This window comes from Otolemur garnettii, unplaced genomic scaffold (genome assembly GCF_000181295.1).
Source record: "Otolemur garnettii isolate 467f Iridium unplaced genomic scaffold, OtoGar3 scaffold00135, whole genome shotgun sequence".
Lineage (NCBI taxonomy): Eukaryota > Metazoa > Chordata > Mammalia > Primates > Galagidae > Otolemur > Otolemur garnettii.
In genome coordinates, this window is record NW_003852530.1 from 4,994,972 (window position 1) to 5,015,458 (window position 20,487).

Sequence of the window (20,487 nt, forward strand, 5' to 3'; positions counted from 1 at the left end):
GGTAAGGTCCACCCTGGCTGGCCTTGGGGAGTTAGTCTAGGCATGAATGTCCTCTAGGCTGGATGCCTCCTCAACATCTCCAGAATCTGGTAGTGAGGGGCCAGGGTGGGGCCAGATCTGAGAGCTTCTCTGTTCACTGGGCCACTTGTCAGGGACAAGGACCCAGCTTCCCCCCCTGCACCTAGACCCCGATGTGTGCTCCCTCAGTGGCTCAGGTGGACACTGCAGGGGGTGGCTGCTGCTTCACCACTATAGGTCTTGGGAACCCCCAGACTCCCCCAGGCAGGACCAGAAAGTGTGTCACGTCTTGGCTTTTCTTGGGGTGTAGATGCAGGAGACGCAGGCAGGAAGCTGGTGTCCTGGCCACAGCCTCTCTGGGCTTTAAAGGGTGAAAGGGACACTCCAGAGTCACTTGCAGAGGGTGCAGGGTTCCAGGGCCACTGCAGTGATGGGGCTTCCCCCACCAAATGGCCCACGACTCAGTGATGACGCTCTGCTCCTCTGCCCCATAGATCTCAGCCTGATGGACGCCTGGTGTGGACAATGAGGGAAGAACGTGCCTCCCACACCTGCGAGGTGAGCCCAGAGCGAGCCCCGGATGACCCCGCGACCCGGGACGATGCGGCTGGCCTGCATGTTCTCATCCGTCCTGCTGTTCGGAGCTGCAGGCCTCCTCCTCTTCATCAGCCTGCAGGACCCCACGGAGCTCGCCCCCCCGCAGGCACCAGGTGAGCCTGCCCCCAGATGAGGCTGTGGTGTGCCGGGCCGGGGGGGATGTGCCCCGAGTCTGTGGCAGAGCAGGGGGCCCGGCCCCTGTGGGGGTTGTTGGTTCCCGTGTGGGAAGGCCATGTCTGATGTCAGACCTGCTCTTAGAGACCACGGGGAGGCTGCCTGTCTACTCAGCCTGTTTAGGCCTTTGTTGAAACTCAGATATAAACAAGGATCTGCCACTGCTCAGGTGTTTTCAGCGTTGTCTGCGACATCGGATTGTGGACTTCTCCCCGAGCCCAGGCCTCCCGAGTGAGGCTTGGTTTCCCACCCAGCCCAGCAAACCCCTTGAATCTTGCCCTTCTGGCCTGGACAAAGGAGGTCGGGGTTCCTCCTGCTTTGAGAGGCAATATCCCCCATTAATCCCCACCTGCTGCTTGTTATTCCACCTGTGCCTGACGATGTGCTGGAAGGCTCCCTGGGCCTCTGGGGTCTGCTGGGGACAGGTGGGATGGGCTGAGGGGAGAGAGCAGGAAGGGTGGGTCTCGCGTCTCAGGGGAGATGGACCGTGCAGAGGGGAGTTCAGCAAGGTCCCGCTACTGGGACACAGCTCCCGTTGTCAGGGACACTGCAGAGTTGGAGGTCACCAGAACAGGGCCAAGGAGTGCCCTGCTTGGGAGCGAGAGGAAGCAGGGGTCTCCAGTGGCCGCTGTTGGGGCGAGTCCATGAAGACTCTCCCAACCCTGTGCCCACATACTCTCCACTCCCTGCATGCGCTCACTCAATCTGTGAACCACAGATGGCGGGAGAGCAGTGGAGGCCTGAGGTTAGGCCGTGGCATCCTGTGCCGTGCCTGACTGCAGCCCAGAGCATACAGGGCCCAGGGACCTGCCCTCAGTCCTGTGGCTGCAGCCTCCTCTGTGAGGCTCACTCTCAGCTCTCAGTAGCTCACACTTTCTCTGCAAACCACCCCGCCATTGCTTCTGCAGACAGGAGCTAGGCACCCATGATGTGTGGCCCTGAGTGCAAAGTGAGGACCCTTGGGCACCAGGAGGGAAGGCAGGTGGCACAGAACTGGGGCGCTGGGCTGGCAGTGGCCACCAGGGGCCCTGCGTGGGGAGGCCAATGAGAGGATGTTTCATCACAGAGAGTCAGAGGGAGGCGGCTGAGGCAGTGGGCCCCCGGGAGACAGTGGCGAGTCATCGGGGCTGACTCACTCCTGGGCTGGTCCCCACAGGTGGTGGCTATCAAAAGTAAGTGTGGCTGTTCCTAGGCTTCTGAAGAAGCAAGTGACTGGGCTCGCTTTTCTGTGGGGACTTTGCAGCCTCCCGTGAGCCCCGAAATGGCCAGTGACTCTGCGTCAGCAGCACGGGGCTTCACGAGACAGCACTGTCAGGGCAGGCTGAGAGCTGGTCCCCGGGTTGTGTGTTATGTGCAGAAATGTACTCTGGAAGAAGGGCGCTCAGATGCTGCTTGGGATAAATTGGTAAATGTCTGTCCTTGGTAAACATCTTGGTGTGTATGTGGTTGGGGGCACATCTGTAAGCAGGTGGCCCAGGTGTCTAGAGTCTCTGTTCTTTGGGAAGGGCATGGGAGAGGAGGCATGAGACAGGGGCCCATCTGTACTATATTCCAGGGCCAGCCTGGACACTCCTGGTGGCATTTTTTGGTTGGTGGCCATAACTCCTGCCTGCGATGAGGCTGGGGTCTCTGGGGTAGAGTGGGGTGCTCAGCGCCTCAGGCTGGCAGGGGGCCTCCCATGGCATGAGCTGAGGCAAGTGTCCCCCCACAGCAGCAGACCCAGGTGAGGAGACCCAGTGAGGTCTTGTGCGCCGGGTGGCGGGCAACCTTGACGTTGTCTGTACATCACACCAAACACAGTCATAAAACTTTAAGTAATGCTTACGTTACTTTCCCTCCAAAGCGCTCCTGACACCGGCTGTTTGTGTTGATTTGTTACTATTCATTTATTCCTTCCCTGTACTTCTCACAGCGGCCTAATTGTGATTCTGTACCAAGAAAGCAATATCAAAGTAATTTTCCACAACATTAGTTACAATTTTCTTCTGATCTTTCAAGTGAAACAATCCCATCCTGTTGGCTTCTCTGAGCATATAAACCCTGATTACATTTATCTGTTGGAAACCAGTGCTTACAAAGTGTATGTGTCCAGTTGCATGGCTGGGTGGCCCCAGGGGCCCCTGACAAGTCTTTCTGTGCATTTCTGTCTATGGGAGGTGCAGAGTCTGGAGCCTGCCCTGCAGTCAGAGAGGGTCAGAGGAAATTTCACATTGAGGCACAAACTTTTCCTGGGGACAGAGTTCTCTGGGCTCTGCAGTTTGTGGCACAACAAAGATGGGAGGGGGAGGGGAGCTGTGAGGATTCAGGAAAAGGCCGGAGAGAGTAGCGGGGTTCTCAGCTGCCTGTCTCTCCAGGTCTGGCAGCTGCCAGGTGTTAACAGCACCTGAATTTTTCCTGGGCCTGCCCGGCAACTTCACCTGCCTTGGGCATTGGATGGAATCCTATGGGGTTGCTAAGTTTTATAAATCAAATCATATTAAAACTTGCTCTATTTTAACTCAGATATTTTGATACAGAAAGAGTTACCTGCATTCCAAGATTAGATTTTCTTGTGTATCCAAGAATTCACCTACCCAGTTACAGTTATTTCCCAGTTTTCACTATTGCCAGGCCCTGAGGCCAGGGCATCTAGCTTCAGGAAACTCAATCCATGGCTTAGGTGATAAGACTCACCCCTTCTCCAAGAGAAAGACTGGAGACCAGGCCCAAAGCGGGAATAACAAACCCCAACTCCCATTCTGTTGGGCAAACTGAACCTTAGGAGCTGCCTTTCTTTTCTTCTTTTCTTTGGACAGAGTCTTACTCTGTTGGGCAAATTGAATCTTATGAGCTGCTTCTCTTCCCTTCTCTTGTCTCGTCTTGTCTTACTCTGTTACCCAGGCTAGGTAACAGAGCACAGCAACCTCAAAGTCCTGGGTCTAAGTGATCCTCCTCCTTCAGCCTCCTGAGTAGCTGGGACTACAGGTGCCTGCCGCAATGCCCAGTTAGTTTTTCTATTTTTAGTAGAGATGGGGTCTTGCTCTTGTTCAGGCTAATCTCAAACTCCTGAGCTCAAGGTCATCCACCTGCCTCGGCCTCCCAGAGTGCTAGGATTACAGGCCTGAGCCACCTGCACCAGGCCTGAGCTGCCTTTTATTATGAACTTTTATCACAGAGAGATTGGAATACACAGAGAAGTAGATTAGCATAGTACCATGAACCCTGTGTGCCTGTTACCTGACACTCCCCAGCATGGGCGAGGTGGCCCAGTCCACATCAACAATATCCACCTCTCCTTCTGTCTGATTTTGAAGCTTGTACCTAACATCCTGTTAGTTTGTCCATGAATATTCCAATACACTTCTTAGTTCTTAGAAGTTAAGAACTCTTTTTTTATTCTTTTTTTTTTTTTTTTGAGACAGAGTGTCACCCTAGTGTCAGCCTAGCTCACAGCAAACTCAAACTCTTGGGCTCAAGTAATCCTCTTGCCTCAGTCTCCCAAGTAGCTGGGACAGCAGGTGCCCACCACAACACCAGTTAATTTTTTCCATTTTTATTAGAGATGGAGGTCTTGTCTCACTCAGGCTAATCTTGAACTCCTGAGCTTAAGGGGATCCTCCCATCTTGGCCTCCCACAGCCACCAGGCCTGGCCGAGAACTCCTTTTTTAACATGACCTCTTAACCCACTCCGTTTTTTTTGTTTGTTTTTTTGGGGGGGGCCAGGGCTGGGTTTGAACCCACCAGCTCTGACATGTGGGGCTGGTTCCCTACTCCTTGAGCCACAGGCACCGCCCCTTAACCCGCTCCTTTATATCATCACGTGCCCACTCACCGTTGAGTTTGCAAGTTGTCTCACTAATATAAATACTTTTATCTCCAGTTTGTTTCATCCTGCACATTGTGGTGGGTTGCTGAGTATTTTAAGTTTCTTTTTAATCTGTAAGTTTCCCTATGTCTTTATTTTCTTTTGCTATTTATTTGAGGAAACCAGATCGTGGGTCCTATAGAATTTCCCGCAGTTGGGATTTTGCTGATTGGGGCTGTTTGGGGTGGTTTAATTTTGTCCTCTGTTCTTCGTAGTCCTAATAAATTGGGTAAATCTTGAAGCTTGATCAGACATAGGTTTGGGTTTTATTTGTTGTTTGTGGGAGGGGTTCTTGGCACAAATTCACTGGTTCTGTGTGCCTCTATCAGGGGGCTCAGGTCTGGCCAGCTCCCGTCTGCCCAGCTTGCTTGAGATGTCAGTTAGTCACCGATCATCTGTTCACTGGACATTACACCATGGCAATGTTCTGATTTTATCGTTCCTTCCTCATTCTTTTAAGTGGAATGGATTTTGTTTTAATGGAGCAAGGAGAGCCACCGTCAGTGACCCATGAAGCTGAAGTGCATGGTGGATTGATTGGTTTGTTCATTGATAGATAAAAAAAAAATATGACCTATGATACAGATTCTGGACTGGTACACTATAAAGAGTGCTTTTTTTTAAAAATTATTAAATCATAGTTGTGTACGTTAATGCATTTATGGGATACAATGTGCTGGTTTTATATACAATTTGAAATACTCTCATCAAACTGGTTACATAGCCTTCACTGCACTTTGTTAATTATTGTGTTAAGACATTTATACTCTACACTTAGTAGATTTGAAATGTACCCTTATAAAATGCACCATAGGTGTGCTCCAACCAATTACCTTCCCTCCACGCATCCTCCCTCCTCCCCTCCCCGTCCTCTTTCCCCTTCATCTTGGGCTGTGGTTGGGTTCTAGCTTTCATATGAAAGTGTGGGTGCTTATATATTGGTTTCATAGTGGAGCTGAGTACGTTGGATATTTTTTCTTCCGTTCTTGAGATACTTTGCTAAGAAGAATATGTTCCAGCTCCTTCTACATAGAGATACTGCCTTTTTTTTTTTTTTTTTTTGAGACAGTTTCACTCTGTCACCCTGGGTAGAGTGCCCTGGCATCATAGCTCTCAGCAACCTCAAACTCCTGAGCTCAAGAGATCCTCTTGCCTCAGCCTCCTGAGCAGCTGGGACTACCGGCACCTGCTAGGATGCCCAGCTCATTTTTTTCTATTTTTAATAGAGACAGGGTCTCACTCTTGATCAGGCCGGTTTCCAACTCCTGAGCTCAGGGGATTCACCTGCCTCAGGCTCCCAGAGTGCTGAGATTATAGGTGCGAGCCACCAAACCCAGCCACCGTCCACGTTTTCAATATTCATTTAGTAACTGAAAATCCCCATCAGTTAATTCCTTTTACACTATTTGACAGATGAGACTGCTGAAGTAAGAGTGGCTAAGACCTAACTGTGCCCAATGACAGCTCTGAAGCCCCAAGTGTGTGTCCTGAGGCAGCTTCCTATTGACACTGCACCAGACTGTGTCCCCAGCACTTGTGGCAACTGCTATACCCGGAGCAGAGCTTGGGCAGAGAGAACAGTGTGGATAGAGGTTTGGAGGCATGACAGAACATGGCACACAGACAACTCCAAGGGGGTTAGGGCTGGAATGTGGCCTGTGGCTGCAGACACAGCCAGAACCCAGGCCCAGCAGACCCTCAGAGCGTGGCAGAGGACCTGGGGTTCTGGGGTGGGCAGTGCTGTCTCAGAAAGTCTATTCTGGTGGCTGCAGTCATGTGACTATGGGCAGGAAGCAGAGGGGGAGATAAGACGAAAGCCAGGAGAGCAGCTGGGAGGGTGTTGAGTGAAGCAGGGAGAGATGGCCAGGCCTGGGGCAGATAGGGCTGGGTGAGGGGTGGTTTACAGGCCACCAAGGGCATCAGGTGCAGAGTTGGTGACCTTGGGGGTGGGAGGCTGAGTAGGGTAAAGGTCTTGGTTCAAGAGGACTCTGGGGTTTCTGGCTCTGGCAGAGGGCAGTCAGGGGTGCCCTGCTCCAAGCCAGATGTGCCAGGCCTTGGGGAGGAGGCCAGAGACTGGATGTTGTTATTTGGGCTATGGCATTGGAGATGCTTGGGAGGGTATGTGCCGTTGCCCTGTGACTCCTCCACCAAGGGGCTGAAAATCAGGGTTCTGCCCAAAGCTGCTCACCTTGTCCTGTGAGGGGGCCTCTACACCTGGGTCCCTGGCCCTGCTGCGGAGGGAGAGACCTGTGTGTGACCATCTGAGCGAGACCACTGTGAGCCCAGCCACCCAGTGAGCAGTACTGCGGTGGGGGAGAGATGCAGAGGAGGGCAGGAGGGGGAGAAAAAGTTCAGGCTGTGCTCTCAGGAGGAGCTCACAGTCTGAGGGTTCACCAAGGGAGTTCCCCGGGCCCTTCCCTGGAGGTCTCCAGTCGGGACAGTAGAGGGGGGGACTTGGCTTTGCTTCAGGAGGCCCTGGGAGAACTTAGCCAGGGGATGGATACTCAGGGGACAGGGCAGGCTGTGACTCCTGGCTCAGCAGGGGAGAGCTGGAGGAGACAGCTGTCTGGAGGAGGGGTGCTGTGGGCCACTGTTCATCCTCTCTAGTGCATAAGAGGTGCTGCCTTCTAGGGGCAGCGGTGTGGTGGGACTGGGGTCACGCACAATGTCTCACAGCTAGAAATTGACAGTCAGCATTCCAGCATCTGTGGCTCTCATGGACTCCAGGGCTCTAGTCTGCTTCCCTGGAGGCAGGGCTGTGTTGAGTGAAGGCGGCATGGCCCTCACCCTGGGTCCCACACAGTCCCACCAAGGACACACAGCCCTGCCTGTGCTGGTGCTGAGGGCTACCCCATAGTGACAGATGTGTCTGGCCCCTACAGTTACTGTCTTTGACCAGGGGTGTCTCCTTGAAGCTCTGAGACCACACCACCAGGACAAAAGCCCTGACTGAGCCAGAGCCACGGAGATAACTGCTAAGAGGCTCTCAGCAATTCAAGCAAGTGGGGTGACAGAGTAAGTGAGGTGCGGTAGCCACCCCATCAACCTTCCCTGGGCAGCTTGGCCTCAGGCGGGAAGGCCTGCTGGAGCTCCCAGAAGCAAGTCCTGTCCTCCTTCCTGGAGGGGCAGCCAGCCCCTCCAGCTTCCGAGGAGTCTCCTGCTCTTCCCCAGTCAGGTGGGTTTTATTGGAATCCTCTCGAGTCTGTTTCCCGAAACCATTTTCTAATGGCATTGCAGAACGTCATATATATTTCCTACAAACCTTGCGAGGCTGACACATCCTTGTTGTGACTGTGAATATCAGAAGTGACATGTAATTGCAGTGATCCATCCTGTTAAGTAGCTGGCAATATATCATCTCAGAATCAGCAGGGCTGGGACTCTCCGAACCTGATGTTTCTAAACAACGCACCTGCAGCGTCTTCAAACTTTTCAGCAAACGCCGACAAGAGCTGCCCCCCATGCTCACCTTTCTTGGGCCGCAGCAGAGACAGTGTCACTCTGGGAAAGCCGCCCACTGGGTTTTCAGTTCTCCTGGAGTGTCCCCTCCTTGTCACCTGCTGTGCCAGTCTCTTGAGGTCACAGCTGTAGGTGGGATGCTTGTAAAAGCGCTCCTCCCAAGCATGGCCCTGGGATCCCTGCCCTCCTTTTTCTGGTAGATTCCAGAATATCTTCGTGGGGGTTCTTTCTGGGCCAGGCCAACCATCACTGTGCCAGCAGGAGGAAGGAGGAATCTGGTGGGCTCACTTGGAGATGGGGAGGGAACAAGGGGTTGGCCAGAGCCCAGGGACACAGATAGCCCAGCCACAGCTGATGCTTTGCACCAGGCAGGGACCCACCCATGCTGCATTCTGTGCTGATTCTGTGGTATCATTTACTTAGGCTGCGTTGTGAAGGGCGCCCCCTGGAGTTGTGCAAGGGCAGGTATTGATGGAGGGGTGGACATGGAGCTCCCATAAGTTGATAATCCAACAAGTGCCAGAAAGAGGCAGGGTCAGAACATGCAGCCTTCGAGTCTGGACACACTGAGCCCAGTGGGTTTGGGTCCTGGCAGTGACAGCTTCGGAGCCATTGCTGGGCTCTGCTGTTTGGAGAGGGGGCCACAGAGAAGCCTCACTGTTGCACTCCCTGGGAGGCCTAGACTTAGGGTGCCTGCTGTGGGCCCCATCTCTGCAGTGGGAGGCTATCTATCCCGCCCTCTGTCACTTGAGCCTGAGCCATTCCCTGTGACTGGCCCTGCCCATGCCCCTCTAGTCTTATATGTGTCCCCTACTCCGTGGGTTCCTCCATCCTCCTGCAGGTGGAGCAAATATTCCCTCCTTCCTGCAGGAGACGCCCGGGGGCTGCTAGCCTGAGCCTCACTTTCCTCTGGTGCCTTAAAATATGCTAAATGAAAAATAATGAGCATGTAGGAACTAATAACAGGAATCACCTAATTAAATTAGGAAACAGACATCATATTGCTATAATCTGAAAATTGATATTAATAGAAAATGGTCCCAGAATTGTTATGCTAAAGCTTCCTAGGGGTGGGGAAATTAAAGAGGAGAACAGAACAGGAAATTGGGACCATGGTGTCCAATAAGAGTGAGACATTTAAAAGAACTACAGTAAAATGCTAAAAATAGAAGACAGGATGGTTGTGTGGGTCTAATGAAGTAATGGGCAAAGATGGCTTTGGAAACCACAGAGCCCCACGCACGTGTGTGGTGGCAGTTTATAAAATGACACAATGTAATTAAGCTTCTGTGAGCAGGAAACATAGTCACGGTTTGTTTATTGGGTGCCTGGCATGTCCCAGGCCCTCTCCTGTCTTCCTGGGCCCTCTGTGCAGGGATCTTCATCCTTAGCTTAGAATCTGACAGGCTAAATCAGTGGCCCAGAGTCCTGCAGCCGGAGTGGCCAAGCTGGGGCTTGAACTCAGATCAATCTGATTCCAAAGCCAGTGCTCAGCCCCCTCTGTCCTCTCCTGTTGCTACTAAGTAATGTCACAATCCCTATTTCTTTTATTTCCTGATGGTATTCTACTATTTCTTCAAAGGACATTGTACCAACACGAAGCAGATTTTGGTAAAAGACAACTCCCTGAACCCAGGTCCCCAGGCACCCCTCCCCCTACAGCTTTTTGGGTGAATAAAGCCCACACAAAGAGTCCTTCTGAAATTACAGCCAGCTGGAAAACCGGGTCTCCCATTGTGTGTGGGCCTGGGTAGGGTCCAGGGGAGGTGCTGCTTCCGAAGCTTACCCGTCCTCAGGTAACCCCGGTTTCGGGTTGTGTCTCCACAGTGGCCACTTGTTCCCAGGAGTCCCCCAGGGGGATGAATCAGGCTCTGTTTCCCTGCGACATGAGTCATAACTCAGAAGGCCCAGAGCGGGTCTCAGGTGCGGGGTGACCCCTTTCCCACTCTGCCTGGCCCAGAGTGTACTGGAGAGGCGGTGGGGAGGAGGAGGCCGAGGTCACTCTGTGGGTGATGTCCCCAGATGACGTCTGGTCTGGAACTCGACTCAAGGCTGGGGTTGGGAAGGGACTCACGGGCGGAGCACTCTTTCCTTCCCCCTGTGCCCCAGAGCCCTCCTCCCCACCAGGAGTCCCCATTCCCTGATCAGGCATCTTTGGTCACCTGATATCATAGCCGAGCATCCCGCTCAGCCCAGGTGACCTGCCGGAGACAGCTTGAGGCCAGGCGAGACTCTGGTTCCTACGGGTACAAGGCTTAAAGGAGGCTTGAGGGGCAGCCTCCCCTTCTACCTGGCTCCCTCTCCTCCTTTAGCCTCACTTGGCCAGAGGTCTCAGGGCCAGGGGTGGGGGGCCTTGGGACACACAGTGGGTTAGAACAGGGCGCCCACTGCCAGGGTAGGGAAGGGTCTGTGGGGTGCCAACATGTGCTGCCCTTCCGCCCTCCTACAGCCCCTCCCTGTTGCTAATGTGAAAAGTGGGGAACTGGTGCTGGGCCAGCACAGGCTCTGAGGACGAGGACAGGGCTGTTGCTATGATTGTTGCCATGATTGTTGCCCTTCTCCAGGGTCACTGGGCAGTTCTTGGTCCCTTAAACCCCTGGAAAGGCCATGGTGATTGTTCTGACAACAGAAACACTGGCAGGCTGGATCTGGGGACAGGTGTGTGCCTCCAAGGGAGGGGTGAGCCCACTGGGGGTGGCGTGGGCCTGAGCCGAGAACCGCGTGCCCGGGGCCAGAAGGGCCCTGCCCTGGGGGACACACCGGCTCCTCCCTTTAGGCTGCACTGCCTTCGAGCCTTTAGGTCCTGCTATTCCTTCTCACAATATTTGCTGGAAGTTAGGAGCTGCCAGGCAGATCCCATTCAAGCCAAAAGCTCAGCGCTCTGCACCTGCTGATGTGTTCACTAGGAAGCTTATTTTCCAGGATTTGTGGCTCTGCAGTTTTTGACTTAAATCATAGTGGAAGTCAGTGGAAGATTCTCTCATTTTAAAATTTTATTTATGTGGAGAAAATGGCTGAACTTAAATTAGTTGGGTGGCCCCTGACAGCTGCTGCCAGGCCCCTGCAGAGTGGCTACTCATGTGGACGGGTAGGGGGGACCTGGGAGCAGCTCATGGTCACAGTCTGGGGTCCCAGAGAGAATGTTGGCAGGGCCTGTCTCTCTTCTTGCCCTGAGGCCTGATCAGTGGTTCTCCCCTTGGGCTGGACAGAGCAGAATGGTCTGTGGACCCCTTGCCATATTTTGGTTGTTAAAGTGCTTAGGCCTGGGAAGGTTGCTCCGGCCTTCCCTGGGCCGATGGAGTCCTGTGACCTCCATCCCACCTCCTCCAAGGCTACAGCCCTTTGAGGGTACACTTGGCCTTTGCTCTCAGCATCTGAGCCTGTCCCTGGAGGGAGATGGGGGCAAGAAAAGAATGAGGGGATGTCAAAGGACCCATCAGGAAGTGGATCTGATCAGGGCAACAGAGAGAGGGGGATCAGAGGACATGGGGGACAGGGTGTGGAGAGGTGGACAGATGGGCCCTGGTGGCAGGAGCCACTGACCTCAGCTTCAGCCCAGAGTTCTGTGCGGGAATGTGGCCCAAGGTGGACAGACCTCCCTTTTTTTTTTTTTCACAAAAGCTAGGAATCTGTAGCATGCATTTATGTGGATTCTCCTGATTTTTAAGGGGCAGCTGTCATTCAGAATGGTGTTTAGATAGGCAGGAAGGAGAGGGCCTATCCGATATCCCCAACTTCCTCCAGTCATGTTTGCACACCAGCTCTCAGGTGTGTGCCCCTCAGGAGGGCAGGGAGGTGGCTGGTCTGTCTCCCTGGTGGGGAGGGGATTCTGTTAACTCTTTCTAGCCCTGCAGGGCTCCTGTCAAGCCAGACCCCCAGTGGGCCCTGAGCACAGCTTCTCTGAAGGTCTGCCGACCAACAGTGGTCTTACGGAGTCCCACCATGTCCCCACTCGGTTCAGGGGCCAGGAGCCCTGCCAGGCCTCTGTTCACCATTCAGGTTGGGCGGGGGACCTGGGAGGCTCAGAAGGCAAATTCATCAGCAGAGACATGAATGAGGCCAGGGCCAGGAAGGGGGCCCTGGGGAGGGCACACAACTAAAGCCTGCCTTCATTTACATATGGTTATATTTGAAATGCAAATATTTGCACCCACTAGCAAGCTTCTGTTGCCATAGTAAATGAAGAATCATTTCTGGACAGATCTCCCACAAGAGTGGTCCCTCCATTGAGCACCTGAGGAATGGGCTGTGGGTCCCCTATGGGAGGGGCCCAAGGAATGGGCTGTGGGTCCCCCTGTGGGAGGGGCCCGAGGAACGGGCTGTGGGTCCCCCTGTGGGAGGGGCTTGGGTTGCAGTGGAAAGGGATTTCTGCCTCAGCTGCCACAGTGATGGGTATGGCAGGGACGGCTATACAGGCTTCCTTTCCTCCTCACCTGGGACGCTGTGGCACCCACACCTGGCAGGAGTCTCCCTGGAGAGCGGTTAGGCCTGCCTGAGCAAGGGGTGCTCTGCAAAGCCTCCCTTCCCTGCTGCTTCTGTGTCAGAAGTGATGTCACCAGGGCTGTGAGTGGGATCAGGGAGTCCTGACAGCATTCAAGGTGGCCGCCTCTGGGGGGTGGTGTGAGCACCAACGGCCTGGGGTGTACCAGGCCCTGCACTTCACATACTTTGCAAATATTCTTGCCCTGCAGCCTCATTGCACCTATCTCTATTTTTTTTTTTTTTGAGACAGAATCTTACTTACTCTGTTCCCCTGGGTAGAGTGCTGTGGCATCATAGCTCACAACAACCTCAAACTCTTGGGTTCAAGTGATCCTCCTGCCTCAGCCTCCCAAGTAGCTGTGACTATAAGCATCTTCCACAATGCCCAGCTAGGTTTTCTATTTTTAGTAGAGATGGGATCGTGCTCTTGCTCAAGCTGGTCTCAAACTCCTGTGCTCTGGTGATCCTCCTTCCTCGGCCTCCCAGAGTGCTAGGATTGCAGGCGTGAGCCACCACACCCAGCCTACACCTATATATATTTTACAGATAGGGAAACTGCAGCACAGAGAGACAAAGTCACTCGCCCAAAGTCACACAGCCAGGGAGTGGCAGTGTTTGAACTATGTAGAACCTGGGTCTTCGGATCCCAAACATCTGGAGTCTTACTGGAGACCCAACAGCCACTCAGGGCTGGGAACAGAAAACTCTGAGACATGTGACATTGTAGGGCGAGTCTGGGGGCTGCAGTGCACCACCCTGCTGAGGGTTGGGACGTGCTCCAGCCCTGCACGTGGCACACATGTTCTAGTTGCTGTGCACACCTGTGTGTGTGTGCGCGGAGGTCAGATGCCTCTGTGAATGTGTGTGTTTGTGCAACTGTCATCCGTGATCCTGGATGGGTCCAAGCATGTGCTCACCTCAGTATCACTACACAGCCATCAGGTGCACAGCTTGTGTGGGGAGCATGTCAGATGGAGTCTGGGGCTGCTCTGAGTGTACCCCGACACTTTCACCTGCCACGTCGTGGCGCAGGTAGGGGTGCGGGTGATGCGAGCACCACCGGGCGAGTTGCCTGTAGCTGTCAGCCACAGACGTGAGGGAGGAATTGCCACTCGAGCAGGCACTCAGCAAAACCAGTTATTGTAACCCCTTGCCCGTGACCCAGACAGACCACATAATGAAATTACATTCATAATATTTCAGGTCGAGTGATCACTGCTTGAATTAGTTCCTTCCCAGAACCCAGCCAGAAGTAGCGGTGGTAATTAAAGGATTTTCTGGGCTCAAATTGAGTTTGCTCATCCAGCGTGTGCAGTGTACAGGGCCTGCAAAATCTGTGCAGAATGACAGGGGCCACCAGCAAGAAGGGAAGGCCCCAGGTGGGGGGAGGGTGACTTCTTCCTGCTGGGGGAACTTTTCCACTTTCACTCTTTCTATTTTAGAGATATTTGCTGAAAGGTCGCTATTCCGATGGGCTCATGGTGTCCTCTCTGCTCCTGTGTATCCCTTCCCTCTGACGCTGAAACGGAAAGGATTCAGTGGTATTCTCAGGGTGGGGTGTTGTCCACCACCCACTTTGGAGCCGTAAGTTAGGGTCCTGTACGCACTTTGGGCCACATGTTAGGGTCTAAAAGTATGCTAAGACTCCCACTGCTCAGAGGACGAGAAGGGGTGGGCTATGAGCACGGGTTGGCACCATCTGAGCAGAGAGGGGGGTGAGGGACCCAGGCCGATCTTGTGGCAATAGGAGTCAAGTTGGAGCTTCATGGCCAGGCCAGGACCGCTCTCCAGCATGCCTGTTGATTCTTTCCATTTGAGGGGAAGACAGCCTTCTTCAGGGAGCCCTTCCAGACATTGGCAGAAAGGTCCAGAGCCAGACGGAAGCCGATACCAGCAATGTGGCAGGTGGAGCCGCTCTATCTACCCACTCTGGGTAAAACAGAACCTACAACTTCTTTAAAATTCAAGAAGGAAAAGGAGAACCCCAGAAACCAGACAATGAGGAAAGCCCTGAGCTCCAGGATGCCCACCACAAGCCCCGGGGCTAAGGAGTCTTGTGTTTGGGGGTTTGTTTTGGGTAAAGCACAGCTTTATTCAGGCATAATTGACATGCCACAAATTCACCTGAGTGCACACTTCAAAGATTCTTAGGAAATGGACACAGTGGCACAGCCATCTCCACAATCCAATTTCGGGATACTTCCACTGTGACCCTCAAAATCTCTAGTCTCCATCTGTGGTCACCTGCATTCCCAGCCCCCATGCCAGGTGACCACAGCCCCTTCTGTCTATGGATTTGCTGTTTCTGAACCTTTCAGTTTGATGTAATCATATAACGTGTGGTCTTCAGCATCTGGCTTCTTCACTTAGCAGAGTATTTTTGAGAGTTCTCATGAGCATACTATCTCAGTATAGTTGACCCTTGAACAACTGACGGCCCTATGCAGTCAAAAACCAGGGTGTAACTTTTTGACTCCCCCCTAACTACTAGTAGTCTACTGTTGATTGGAAGATTCGCCAACAACATAAATACAATGGTTGGTGAACACATACTGTCTTTTGTATGCCATGTGAGTTACATGCTGCATCCTTATAATAAAGTAAGTTAGAGAAAGGATAATGTTATTAAGAAAATCTTGGCTCGGCGCCTATAGCTCAACCGGCTAAGGCGCCAGCCACGTACACCTAAGGTGGTGGGTTCGAATCCCCAGCCCGGACCCGCCAAACAACAATGACGGCTGCAACCAAAAAATAGCCGGGCGTTGTGGCGGGCGCCTGTGGTCCCAGCTACTTGGGAGGCTGAGGCCGGAGACTCGCTTGAGCCCAGGAGTTGGAGGTTGCTGTGAGCTGTAATGCCACGGCACTCTACCCAGGGGGACAGCTTGAGGCTCTGTCTCAAAAAAATAAATAAATAAATAAATAAAAAGAAAATCTTAAAGGAAGAGAAAATATATTTACTGTTCATTAAGTGGAAATGAGATCTTCATCCTTGAGGAGGAGGAAGAGGGGTTGGTCTCGCTGTATCAGGGGATGGCAGAGGAGAAGGGAAATTTGCATATAAGTGAATCTGTGCATTCAAGTGTCAGCCGTACTTTGATTCTCTTTATTGCCAGATAGTGTCCTATTACGTGGAGTTTTGGCTTTTCTCTCCACTAGTTGATGGGTTTTTGAACTGTTTATGCTTTTTGGGTATTATGACTAGTGCTGCTGTGAATGTTAGCGTGCAAGTCATTGTGTGAATGTCTATCTTCTGTCTGTCTTATCCTGGGTAGATACTTTAGGAGTAGAATTGCTAGGTTGTATAGTAAATTTGTGTTAAATTTATTATTTTTATTTCTTTTTTTAAGAGAAAGGGTCTTGCTATGTTGTCCAGGCTGGCCTTGAACTTCTGGGCTTAAGTAATCCTCCCACCTCAGCCTCCCATGTAGCTGAGGACTGCCTCCAGCTTTATGGTAAATTTTAAAGATACTGCCAAACTATCGGCTAAAATGGCTGGACCATTTTATGTTTCCACCAGCAGTATGTGCGAGTTCCAATTTCTCCACATTCTTATCAACCCTTATTATTATCCATCTTTTTAATTATAGCCGTTCTGTGGGTATGATGTGGTATCTCATTGTAGTTTTGATCTGTATTTCTCTAATGACTAACAATCTTGAGCATATTTTCATGTGTTTATTTGCCATTCAAGTATCTTTTTTAGTGAAGCATCTATTCAAATTATTTTTCCCATTTGAAAAATTGGGTTATTTATCTTTGTACTGAATCATAATTCTTTGTTTTCCAAATATAAGTATTATTAGATTTGTGAATAATTTCTCCCATCTGTAGCTTGCCTTTTCATTTTCTTTTCTTTTTTTTTTTTTAAGACAAAGTCTCACTTTATCACCCTCGGTAGAGTTCTATGGTGTCACAGCTCACAGCAACCTCCAACTCCTGGGCTTAGGCGATTCTCTTGCCTCAGCCTCCCGAGAGCTGGGACTACAGGTGCCTGCCACAACGCTTGGCTATTTTTTTTTTGTTGCAGTTTGGCCAGGGCCGGGTTTGAACCCACCACCCTCGGTATATGGGGCCGCCACCCCCTTTTCATTTTTTTAATGGTGACTTTTGAAGTGTAAACGTTTTTAAATTTGAATCAATTTATTTTCTTTTATGCATCACCCTTTTGGCGGAGAAATCTTTGCTGACCTACAGTCATGAAGGTTTTCTCTTGTGTTTCTTGTAAAGGTTTTATGGTCTTACTTCTTATATCTATGCTGTGGTCCCTTTTGAGTTACTTTTTGTGCATAGTGTGAGATAATGTCTAACTTTATCTTTTTGCAAGATATCTGGTTATCCCAGCACCTAGCACTTGCTGAAAGCTGTCTTCTCCCCGTTGAATTGCCTTGGGACCTTGGTCGAAAATAAATTAGCTGTAAATGTAAGAGGTTAATTCTGGAATTGCAATTTTATTCCGTGGGTCTACATGTCTGTCCTTCCAATAGTACAAGGTTTTCATTACTATAGATTTATAAATTCTGAAATCATGAAGTGTAAAGCCTCTAGCTTTGTTCTTTTTTTTTCAAAATTGTCTTGACTATTCTGGGTCTTTTACGTTTCCATGTAAATTTTAGGAACAGCTTGTCAATTTTTGCCAACAGAAAGCCTGCCGGGATTTTAATAGACATTGCATTGAATCTAGTAATAAACTTGGGCAGGGGTGAATGTCCCTCTTAACAAGATTGAGTCTTCCATTCCATGAACATGGAATGCCTCTGCATTTATTTACACCTTCCATAAGTCCTCCTAACAGTATTTTGTAACTTTCAGAATATAAGCCTCACCCTCCTTTTGTTAAATTTATTCTTGAGTATTGTCCTCATTTTGGTGCTGCAGTGAATGGAATTATTTTCATAATTTCACTTCTGGATTGTATCTAGAAATACAATTGATTTCGTATATTGACGTCATACCATGCAACTTGTTAATTCTGGTAGTTCCTTATGTGATTTCTGTAGGATTTTTTAAATACAGGGTCATGTGTTTATAAATAGATTTTTACCTCTTCATTTACAATCCGAATGCCTTTTGTTTGTTCCTCTTGACTGAGCTGAGCTGAACAGAAAACTTCTAAGACAGTCTGAAATTGCAGTGTTGAGCGTGGGCATCCTTGCTCTATTGCAGATCTTAGGGGGAAATGTTCAATGTCCTAGCGATAAGCACAGTGGTCACTGTAGGATTTTTGTGGATGACCCTCATGAGTTCGAGCACGTTTCCTTGCATCACTCGTTTTTTGGAAAATAATTTTTTAAAACATGAATAGATGTTGGATTTTGTCAGAACCTTGTTCTACATCTATTGAGATGATTATATGGTTTCATCCTTTAGTCTGTTAAGATGGTGTATTACATTAATACATTAACCTCACATTATTGGGCTAAATCCCACTTGGTCACGGTGTATAATCCTTTTTCTATGCTGCCGAATTCAGTTTGCTGAGACTATGTAGTAGGTTTTTATGAGGGATATTTTTCTGTAGTTTCCTTTTCCAATGATGTCCTTGTCTGGCTTCGCTATCAGGTCAATACAGGTCTTAGGATGAGCTGGGAAGTGTTTCTTCCTCCTCCTCCTCCTCTGTTTCCCTGGAACAGTTTAGGAAGGATTGGCATTATTTATTTTCTTTTTTGCAGTTTTTGGCCGGGGCTGGGTTTGAACCCTCCACTATACCGGGCCAGTGCTCTACTCCTTTGAGCCATAAGCGCCACCCTGGCATTATTTCTTTTTAAATGTTTGGTAGAATTCACCAGTGAAGCCATCTGGGACTAAACTTTTTTTTTAGTGAGAAATTAAGAAAAAAAAATTTCTTTTTTTGCAGCTTTTGGCCAGGGCTGGGTTTGAACCCACCACCTCCAGCATATGGGTGTGCCCTACTCCTTTGAGCCACAGGCACTGCCCCAAATTAAGAAAAAATTTTAAGAGACAGTTTTTCTATGTTGCCCAGGCTGGACTCAAACTCCTGCCCTCAAGCAATCTTCCCTTTCAGCAGTCTGAGTAGCTGGAACAGCAGGTGTGTACCACAGTGCCTGGCTAGAGAAATTTAAATTTTATTTATTTTATTTTATTTTATTGTTTGGGATTCATTGAGGGTACAAAGAATCAGGTTACACTGATTGCATTTGTTAGGTAAATTCCCTCTTATAATTGTGTCCTGCCCCCAAGAGGTGTGTCACACACTGTGAACCCCCACCTTCCCTCTCCCCATATCCCACTCTCCACCCCCTACCATGTACTGCGAAATTTAAATTTTAAATTATTAGTTCAATTTCTTTACTATAGTTTTTTTTTTTTTTAATTTTCTATTTCTTCTTGGAGTTGGTTTTAATAATTTATGTCTTTCTAGGGCTTTGGTTCATTTTATTCAAGTGGTTTCATGGGTTGGCATAGCCATGTTCAGAGTATTCCCTTGTAATCATTCACGATGGCCTCTCTTTCATTCCTTATTTTTAGTCATTTTTGTTTTCTCTCTTTTTTCTTGGTAAGCCTAGCTAAAAGTCTGTCAGTTTGTTGATCTTCGTAAAGACCCGACTTTAAGTTTCATTACATTCGTCTGTTGTTTTTCTGCTATTTCATTGGATTCCACTCTGATATTTATTATTTCCTCGCTTTTGCTTGCTTTGGGTTTAGTTGGTTATTTTCTAGTTTCTTAGGTGGAAGAGCAGGCTGTTGATCTGAGACCCTGCAGTGGGGAGGGGATCCTCAGACTCCTGACAAGAGTGCAGAAAACAGGCCGAAAACCACACTGCATGATCCCAGCAAACCCCTTGCTGGAAGGCTTCAAGGCCAGTGTTCCCGGGAAACAACAGAACAGTAGCTTTCTACCCCAGCACCAGCTGGCACCAGAGATAAACCCACCACCCTTCCATGGAGGGGAGTGACTCTAAGATCAGCCCCCTGATCAGTGACTCTAAGATCAGCAAAGATCAGTCCCTCTGCAGAAGAGGGTGCCTTCTCCCCGAAGCCCCTCCCACGTTCCAACCACACTGCTAAGATCAACAAAAGCATCTTAAAGCTGTGTGACAGGGAGCTGGCTCTTGGTCAGACTCCGCTCTGCTCTGTTCCTCCTAATAAAACCTCTCCTTAATCCCCAGGCTGGCCTCCTCGCCTTCTTGTGAACTGTCACCCCAACTCTGCCCTGAACCCCCTCACCTTCTTTTCTGATGCAGACATTACAGCTATAAATTGCCCTCTGGGCACTGCTTTAGCTGCAATCTACTTTCATGGAGACCCACCAGATCTCCCTATTAAATTTCTATCTGATCTGCTGGTCTGTTGGTTCCTTCAGTATCACAACCTTGGGCTAGCTGAGATTTTAGAATTATTATCTTCAATAATGCTTCTGGGCATGGAATTTTCCAGTCAGCCCTCCTGCCTCCTCCACCCTGATAGAACTTCAGCCACCAGGCAGCTAAGTGGGGGTGTGGCAGCCCCAGGCTATAATGCCCTGGGCTCATACTCTCTTCTCAAGCTCCAGCAGATTTTCTTGACTAAATGCCTCTTAGTATGCTGTATCTCAGCAATTTCCAGAGTTCCTAATGGTTGTTTTTTTTTTTTTTTCTCCCTATTCTATCGTTTTGTCATGGGAAAGAATCTACCAAGCTCTTCACTCAGCTAATTCCAGAAGCCGTACCTCTGGGACTGGGGTCTTGATATCTACAAAGACAGAAGATAAGGTCTCTGGCTTAACCCTGGTGTTCAGCTGGAAATGCAACTGCTCTGTAAATAGAACCCTCAGAAGGCATCAAAACCTCTGCCACGGGCTCAGTTTGCCAGATCAATCCCCCTTTACACCTACAGCCTGGTGTGGCTTTATTTTGATAATAAGTAACACACTCATTGTGGAGATGTACTTCTGTAAGAAGGAAATTTCTGTAAG

The 20,487-nt window shown here is 50.1% G+C and overlaps 1 protein-coding gene across 1 annotated transcript in view; it reads left to right on the forward strand.

Annotated features, from left to right (window-relative positions):
• Positions 1-619: 619 nt before the first annotated feature.
• CHST8 (carbohydrate sulfotransferase 8) overlaps positions 620-20,487 on the forward strand; it is a 68,806-nt gene continuing 48,938 nt past the window's right edge. The window contains exon 1 of the mRNA XM_012810532.2: positions 620-728. Within this exon, the coding sequence (XP_012665986.1) occupies positions 620-728 (109 nt within the window). The remainder of the gene's footprint in view (positions 729-20,487) is intronic.